This window comes from Pinus tabuliformis, chromosome 4_2 (assembly GCF_031772625.1).
Source record: "Pinus tabuliformis cultivar Carrire ecotype Pingquan chromosome 4_2, CPIR1, whole genome shotgun sequence".
NCBI lineage: Eukaryota > Viridiplantae > Streptophyta > Pinopsida > Pinales > Pinaceae > Pinus > Pinus tabuliformis.
The window spans coordinates 1,163,849,752-1,163,858,979 of record NC_142304.1 but is presented as its reverse complement, the minus strand read 5'-3'; the positions used below and the strand labels follow the sequence as shown (position 1 = coordinate 1,163,858,979).

Sequence of the window (9,228 nt, the reverse complement as noted above, 5' to 3'; positions counted from 1 at the left end):
AATGGACCGAGAGGAGCAGATGGAGCAAGAGGAGCCAAGAGGAGCCATATATATATTACAAGCAAATAGGGCCATCAGAGTCATCGGAGAGCAAGTATATGGAGAGTTTCCTGTTTATGTCAAAACAAAAGAAGAAGTGTGTGTTCTGTAATTAAATCATTTTACAAGTGCTATATCGAATATCTCTATTTACACAGAGAATTCAAAATATTTCCCCTTAGGAGGGACAGTGGTGGAGTTGAAAGAATATTAATTTTGGTCCAGACCCATATCGGGTCTGGAAACCAAATATCGCATCAGAGGAGAGGCCTTAGAACATCCGAAGTGAAAGCTCTGAATTAACGGAGCCGAAATATTATGAAGCCAGTATAAAGTAGATCGGGTCTGGAAAAGGCCTTCAGCAGTGCAAATTTCTGACTTCCGAAGCCAAGTCCCTTATCAAGTGGAGTGTAAAATCATATCGAGTCCGCAAAACTCTTGTATCGCATTGGAGCAGCGGAGGTAGCAATCGCCGAAATCATCCAGAGCCGAAATTATATTTGGAGCAGCCTAAAGGAGATCGGGTCTGCAACCCATCAAGACTCGCCGATAAGGAATCCGCCGATATGACGGATCTGAATTCAGTTTAGGAAGAAATGTAAGGAAGCATCGGGTCCGCATTACATCGGAGGAATGGGTCTATTGTTTACAACGAACGCCTATGTTCATCGGACCCGAAACAATATTAAAGGGAGTCTAAAGCCATATCGGGTCCGCACCTCGTCGGAGGTCTGGGCTTAAGAGTTATTGCGACCGCCGAAATCCGGACCCGCCGATAATTGTAAAGGCGGGTGCATAACAATTGAAGTCTGACATTTGAATTAGAGCGGGGGTTTATAATGTTTTCCGTGTATTATATGATACATGGCCGCGGGGTTAAGGTATATATTAAAACTTGTACGATGGTTGATAAAGCCTGTGTGATGGTTGATTAATGGCTCGGGTGGTGGCTTCCAATGGTTGATTATTGATAGAAAGCGCCGAATAAAAGGTGGCTTCCGATGGTCGATTAAAGTGCTCGGTGATGGTTGATTAAAGCGCTCGGTAATGGTTGATTAAAGGCTCGGTTGGTGGCTTCTGATGGTTGATAAAACGCTCGGGTGGTGGCTTCCGATGGGTGATTAAAATGCTCGGGTGGTGGCTTCTGATGGTTGATAAAACGCTTGGGTGGTGGCTTCCGATGGGTGATTAAATGCCTCCGATAAAGCCTGTAAGGTATTAACCACAGGTCAAGGGCCGAGTTTTATTTAAGAAAGGGGAGTTTGGGTTTTTCTACTCAGATTTTGGAACACTTGTATAGACAGAAGAAGCAAAGGAATGGAAGCCGAAGTGTCAAGCGATCAAGTGAGGAGGAAGCCAAAGAGCCAGCATGTAAGAGGAAACGAATGGACAGGGGCATGGAGCATATAAAAGCAGCAAAAATAGAGAACTGTAGTTGTTGTTAGTGGACAGTATAACCTGAGCATGAGATAGAGGAAGCAACAGAAGAAAAGGGGGCAGCAGAAGCAGTGGAAGTTGAAAAGAGTGCAGCAGCACACCAGTGTATAGCAAAGAGGTTGGAGCCTCAGAATTGAACAAGATTGAAGTCCTTGGGAGTTGGTGCTCCTAAGTCCAAGATTGGTGTCTTGGCAAAATACAGTTGGTGCTCAGGAGGTTGGAGCCTCACAAAAGTCCAAGTTGGAGTTTGGCAACCAATTGTGACCATCTATTTATTGTATTTACTTTATTGCACAGTTATATTAATAAAAGCATTTATTCCTGTTGTTCATTTTGTGTTCTGAACATATATGTTTTAACTAGTAAAACAATAGTGAGAAAAAGAAATACTGATTCACCCCCCTCTCAGTATTTCCAACACTTGCGTTTTGGCAAGGAAATCAATATATGCATTTTGAAAATTCATGTCCTCAACTGTGAGGAGTTAGGAGGCATGCCACCTACTATTGGAAAGGTATCGATGAGCACTATGAGATGGTGTAAACCATTCTTGTGTTTCCATTGATTGTTTCACCAAAATATTGATTTACATTAGGGTTTGATTCTGACTTCAAGGCCACCCTTAACCATTGTTTTGACATTAGTGACAATACCTCAACAATATGGTTGTACTAGTATTATGTTCATAAATTAAAGATCTTGACATATTCTCGTTTTGTCATCTACATCAATGAACAGAATTTTAAATATTAACTAGGTTGCATCTCTAAATCTATGTTTATCTTTTCACATTTACCTAGTACAATTATGGAATTACCATGCAAATTGTGAAATAACAAATGGCGGCATGTGAGTACATGTTTACATTTTCACATTTAGGTAATACAATTAAAATGAATAATTGTGCTAGTTATTAAATACTATGACACAAAAACTAAAATGCACCTTTAAAAATATTTTAAAACTAAAATGATTTTGAAATTTTTAATTTAATTTATGAAATGTCCAGATTTTTTGATTTATTTTAAGTGCTTTATTTTACATGTAAACTGTGCCTTATTTTACATTTAAACGTCATTGACTGACTTTAAATAAGAGTTTCTGGTTTTAGTCATGAGCAATGAGATTTTTTTAGCTAATTTTATGGACTTTTCTACTTATTTATCAAATTTTTAATATTTATTTTTAAGGAAGAGAGACTCTCATTAGTGATATTGTTTTTTGATTAATTTTATGTTAGTACGGTCTTGTGCAACCAATACTTTTGTGATTACTTTTATCAAAATTCGTTTTTGTTTTTTTAATAATAAGAAAATCGACATTCAGCATCATTGCTTATTTGTTTATTCAATGTTCGAACAGACTCCAAAAATTGAATTATTTAAACTGTGACTTTAAATAAGACAGACTCCAAAATTGAATAAACAAATAAGATTGAATTATTTAAACTGTGACTTTAAATAAGAGTTTTTTATTTTAGTCATGAGCAATGAGATGTTTTTAACTAATTTTATGGACTTTTCTACTTATTTATCAAAATTTTGAGATTTATTTTTAACAAAGAGAAACTCTCGTTAGTGATATTATTTTTTATTAATTTTATGTTAGTACGGTCTTGTGCAACCAATACTTTGTGATTACTTTTATTAAAATTCGTTTTTGTTTTTTTAATAATAAGAAAATCGACATTCAGCATCATTGCTTATTTGTTTATTCAATCTTCGAACAGACTGGAAAATTTAATTTTTCCGACTAAAATCTCTTTCGTGTTTTTTGGAAAGATTTCTGAGAATGATTTTTCTTTAATTTTATGCGAGTCATTATTTTAAAATATGGAAATGTCCCAATAAAATATGGAAATGTCACATTATTTTCTTAGTTGTGTGGAAAGGTAGGTGTTTACCATCATTTTATAAATCTGACAACTGTCTCGTTTATTCAAATTTCAAACAGAAAACAAGTGTGTTTGGATTTAATTAATGTGAGTGCGCTCTTCTTTTTGGAAAGTTAAGCGACCCGAAGATATCGGAAATATTTGATTATTTCGTCTCGTCTATTATTCAAACTTCAAACAGGAAAATGAGAAACTAAGGGACCACATCTCGAAAAGATCGTTAATGTTGTTTTCTTATTTATGTGAGTGCTGCTTAGAAATTCCATTTTCCTTTGTCATAAATATATACATTTTTTAAAAGGCTTAGAAATTCCATTTTTTTTTATCATAAATAGAATCACATTATTTAAAAGGCTTAGAAATTCACATTATTTTCTTACTTGTGTGGAAAGTTAAGCGACCCGAAGATATCCGAAATATTTGATTATCTCGTCTCGTCTCGTCTATTATTCAAACTTCAGCGACCCGAAGATATCCGAAATATTTGATTATCTCGTCTCGTCTCGTCTATTATTCAAACTTCAAACAGGAAAATGAGAAACTAAGGGACCACATCTCGAAAAGATGAGTGCTGCTTAGAAATTCCATTTTCCTTTATCATAAATATGTACATTTTTTAAAAGGCTGTATTATCTTATATATAATAGAATCCTTTGTACATCATTTTTATTAAATATTTTCAAGCGTAGGTAAATATTTTCATAGTTAATAAACATAGATAGTCATCAAATTAATAAACATAGATAGATTTGGAGAAGATTTATGAGAATGTGTTTTTCATTAATGGTGATTATTTGGAAAAGATCATTTTTATTAAATATTTTCAAGCGAGGTAAATATTTTCATAGTTAATAAACATAGATAGTCATCAAATTAATAAACATAGATAGATTTGGAGAAGATTTATGAGAATGTGTTTTTCATTAATGGTGATTATTTGGAAAAGATGAGTGCTGCTTAGAAATTCCATTTTCCTTTATCATAAATATATACATTTTTTAAAAGGCTCTATTATCTTATATATTTGTACATCATTTTTATTAAATATTTTCAAGCGTAGGTACATATTTTCATAGTTAATAAACATAGATAGTCATCATCTCACTCTCGTTAAAATTAATAAATATAGATAGATTTGGAAAAGATTTATGAGAATGTGTTTTTCATTAATGGTGATTATTTCACCCAATAATTTTTCGAAATGTCATATTCTTTTCTTATTTATGTGGAAATGTGCGTTTTTATCATCATTTTTTAAATCCGACAACTGTCTCGTTTATTCAAACTTCAAACAGAAAACAAGTGTTTTCTGGATTTAATAAATGTGAGTGCGCGTAAATTCAGACATCATTGTTTATTCAGACTTGGAGCGCGGATTTTTTGGGCACTCATTCTAGTAAATGTGAGTGCGCCTAAACAAGTGTTTTCTTACTTTCCGGAAGAATCGGTATTTGCCATCATTGTTTGAATGTATGTATCAGACATCATTGCTTATTCCAACTTCAAAGAGAAAACCAAATTATTCCAACTTGGAGCGCGGACTTTTTGGACACTCATTCTACTCGCTGGGGAGTGCAAATGCTGTTGTGTTCTTTCTCTTTGCAAAATTAAGAAACCCGAAGATATCGGAAATAATTTATGCTCTTCACTCAATGCAGCAGCAGCTATATAGCTACTACATTACCAAACTCCATTTTCTCATCACAAACCATTCTTTCTGTCACGCAAGAGATGCAGATTACCATAATGCTTCTCCTCCCCACCCTTTCTTTCATTCTCTTTCTCAATCCTCCTTTTGTCTTTTCCACACCCATCGCCCATTTCCCTCACCATCCTCCTCGTCTCACCAATGCTTCCGATCAACACGCTCTCCTTGCATTCAAGTCTGCAATCACATATGATCCCTCCCACTCCTTAGCCACGTCTTGGATGCCAAATGTTTCATTCTGCCACTGGACGGGCATCACATGCAGCAGGCGCAGGCAGAGAGTCGTTTCCCTCAATGTCTCAAACATGGCATTACAAGGTACTATCTCACCCCTTCTCGCCAATCTCTCCTTTCTTACAGTACTCGACCTTCGCAATAACAGTTTCCACGGTAACATTCCCTATCAATTGGGAACCCTCTCTCGCTTAAAGATGCTTCGCCTGTCTCGGAATCAACTCCAGGGTTCCATTCCGCCCACTCTGGCTAATTGTCGCAGTTTAAGGAACTTGACTCTGCCCCTTAACAATCTGACAGGAAACATTCCCCCACAACTATGTGTTCTCCCCAACCTAGTAGCCATGCACTTGTGGGCTAACGATTTGATGGGAACAATCCCGGACTGCTTCGGAAACATATCCTCTTTGCAGTACTTAGATTTGTCTTACAACAACCTTCACGGCAGTGTTCCTTCCAAATTGGGTATGCTAATCCAGCTCATCCTGGGTAATAACCATCTGACGGGACGCATTCCGTCTTCGTTGTCCAGCTGCACCAATCTTGAAGAATTGGATATATCTTTTAACCAATTAGTTGACCACATTCCCCCACAATTATGTGTTCTCCCAAACCTAGTATGGATGAGCTTGGGTGGTAACAATTTGATGGGAACAATCCCGCGCTGCTTGGGAAACATATCCTCTTTGCAGTACTTATATCTGCCTAACAACAACCTTCACGGCAGTGTCCCTTCCGAATTGGGTATGCTAAGCCAGCTCATCCTTCTTCATCTGGGACAGAACCATCTGACGGGACGCATTCCGTCTTCGTTGTCCAACTGCACCAATCTTGAAAAATTGGATATATCTATGAACCAATTAGTTGGCTACATTCCGTTGGAGTTGTGTACCAAGAAGACCGCGCAGTTAAAGGAACTCTATCTGGCTGCTAATCAGCTAACTGGCAGCGTTCCTTCATCCCTCTTCAATTGTACCAAGTTACAAAAAATCGAATTAGGAGAGAACCAGCTCAGCGGAATAGTGCCTATGGAGTTGGGTAAATTGACACATCTCCGGTTGCTTGACTTGTACGGCAATTACCTTATTAGCGGCAACACCACGAGATGCCCCATTCTTACTGCTCTTAGTAACATTTCCGATTTACAAGAGGTAGACTTATCTTATAATAACTTCACTGGGCAATTACCGTTTTCTATAGGCCACCTCTCTACAAAACTCTACTTCTTAGACTTGGGTGTCAACGAATTAGCTGGAGAAATACCTCAGGCTATTGGAAATTTAAGTAGCTTAACATACCTTGATTTAGAAGGTAATTCTTTTACAGGGTCAATCCCTTCTTCAGTTGGTATGCTTCAGAAGTTGGAGAGGTTATATATGGATTCCAATAATTTACAAGGGAACATCCCAATGGAAATTGGGCAGCTAAAGGGTTTAGGTCTCTTATATATTTCTGGAAATAATTTGTCTGGAAAAATCCCTGATTCTATGGCTAACCTCCAACAATTAAGATATTTAGATCTTAATCATAACCAGTTATCAGGAAACATACCTGCAAGTTTAGGGAAATGTGTGAACTTACTACTGCTAGATCTATCATACAACAAGCTTAGTGGGCACATACCTCAAGAGCTTGCAGGCCTTGCAAATTTAGCCTTCTATTTCAACTTGTCAAACAATTTATTAAGTGGCCATGTACCTTTAGAACTAGGAAAGTTCGATAAGCTTCAAGCCATAGATATTTCGGCAAATCAAATAACTGGCCACATTCCAAGTATCGTTGGAAGCTGCAAAGAAGTAGCATATCTGAATCTTTCTTACAATGCACTTGAAGGTCCAATTCCAATGTCAATCAGTGAACTTCTAAGTCTTCGAGACCTAGATCTCTCCTCCAACAATTTGTCAGGTGGAATACCTATATCACTAGCAAATCTCACAATGCTCCATCACTTGAATTTTTCTTTTAACAAGTTGTCAGGGGAAGTCCCTAAAGAAGGAGTTTTCAAACAGATTGGCGCCACAGCATTTATGGGAAATCTTGGTCTATGTGGACCTTGGGTAAATCTACCACCCTGCTATGCTCATAAACATAAAAGTGTTTTGAATCTCAAAAGAGTTATCATACCGGTTGTTGTTGTAGCAATTGTTGTATTGTGTTTCTTTATTGCAATCTTGTGGAGAAAGAATTGTAGGAGAAATATTCAGAGAGAGATTGGTCCATCATTAAATGTGGGGCATCGAAAAATCTCCTATGCAGAGCTCGTCATTGCAACAAATGAATTTAGTGATGCAAACTTGTTAGGAATTGGTAGTTTTGGAAAAGTGTACAAAGGGATTTTGAATGACGGCACAATGGTTGCTGTCAAGCTTCTCAATCTACAAAATGAAGGGGCTCAAAAGAGTTTTGATAGAGAATGCAAAGTTTTGGGTAGAGTTAGACACCGGAATTTGATTCGGGTCATAACTTGCTATTCAGATCTCCAAAGCAAAGCTTTGATATTTCCATTAATGCCACAAGGAAGCCTAGAAAGGTGGTTATATCCCGATGATGGAGAACAATGCTGTTTGAATTTGATTCAAAGGTTGAATATAGCAATAGATATCGCCCAAGGCATGACATATCTCCATCATCATTGCTTTGTGCAAGTGATTCATTGTGATTTGAAACCCAGCAATGTGTTGTTGGGTGAAGATATGACTGCGTATTTAATAGACTTTGGCATTGCTACTATATGTTTTGCAAATAATGAAGATGGAGCTCTCACTTCCACAAATTCACTCAAAGGATCTACCGGGTACATTCCTCCAGGTATTATTTAAACTATATCCCATATGAAGCAATCTTATGATTTTCTTATGTTTACTTAACATATTCAATTAAATTGAAAAACTTAAGATGAGGATCTATGAATGCAGAATATGGAGTGGGAGGACAAGTTACAACCAAAGGTGATGTTTATAGCTATGGAATAGTGCTATTGGAAATGCTCACTAGAAAGAAGCCCACCCATGACATGTTTGTGGAAGAAATGAACTTGCAAAAATGGGTGGGTAGTAGCTTTCCAAGTCGAGTACAAGAAGTGGTGGACATGGGTTTATTAACGAGGACTAGTAGATGCATTGAAGAAGATAAAGATCTCAATTGTCTCAGTGCACTGATAAATGTGGGTTTGCTTTGCACAAATGAATCTCCTCAAGGACGACCTACAATGATGGGCATTTTAGGCACATTGCAAAACATCAAAGACACTTTTTTGAGCACTACTTCCATTCCCAAATTCCAATCAGATCTAACACATTTGTTGGGTAGTACAAGTGCTACTATCAACAACATTTGTGAAGGTCAAAGTTCTTCCACATCTTAGTCTATTGTAACAAAGTAGTGGTTATATGCTTCTTTGTACATAAATCTTTGTTGTTGATTGTATATAAATGTTTTATAATTGATTGCATGTAAATGTGAACAATACAGTTATATCTACTCATGAGTAGTGTTCTGCAAATGTGTTTATAATTATAATTTATTATTCTATCTTTAAAAAACAATTATATTCAATATCATTTACATCTATATGAATGTGTGACACTCTTTTGGTATTAAATACAAGAAGAATTTTGTAGAAAAGTCTATCTTTCACTTTTAAAACTTGTCATAAGCAACATAAAAAAATGATACTACGATCTAATTTAAAGGAACAATTCAGACGACCTTTAACATTAAGTAATCATAGTTCACAAATTCTATCTTTATTGTCATAACAACTACCAGGAAAACATACAAATTTTATAGCTAAATGTTGCGGTGATGTTTACAACAACAAGAGTTCTGAGTTTTGAGTTTTTCAGAGCAGCATCTTTGTGACTAAGAGGCAGCTATATCTACAATTCCCCCAACTTTAAATGCACTGTCCACTTCC

At 36.4% G+C, this 9,228-nt stretch overlaps 1 protein-coding gene across 1 annotated transcript; it reads left to right on the top strand.

Moving 5' to 3' along the window:
* The first annotated feature begins 7,528 nt into the window (after nt 1-7,528).
* Nucleotides 7,529-8,769, top strand: LOC149173803 (putative LRR receptor-like serine/threonine-protein kinase At3g47570). The gene is made up of 2 exons (XM_089428008.1): nt 7,529-8,120; nt 8,228-8,769. The coding sequence occupies exons 1-2, from the start codon at nt 7,664-7,666 to the stop codon at nt 8,674-8,676; spliced, it is 906 nt and encodes a 301-aa protein (XP_089284134.1). The 5' UTR covers nt 7,529-7,663; the 3' UTR covers nt 8,677-8,769.
* Nucleotides 8,770-9,228: the final 459 nt, after the last annotated feature.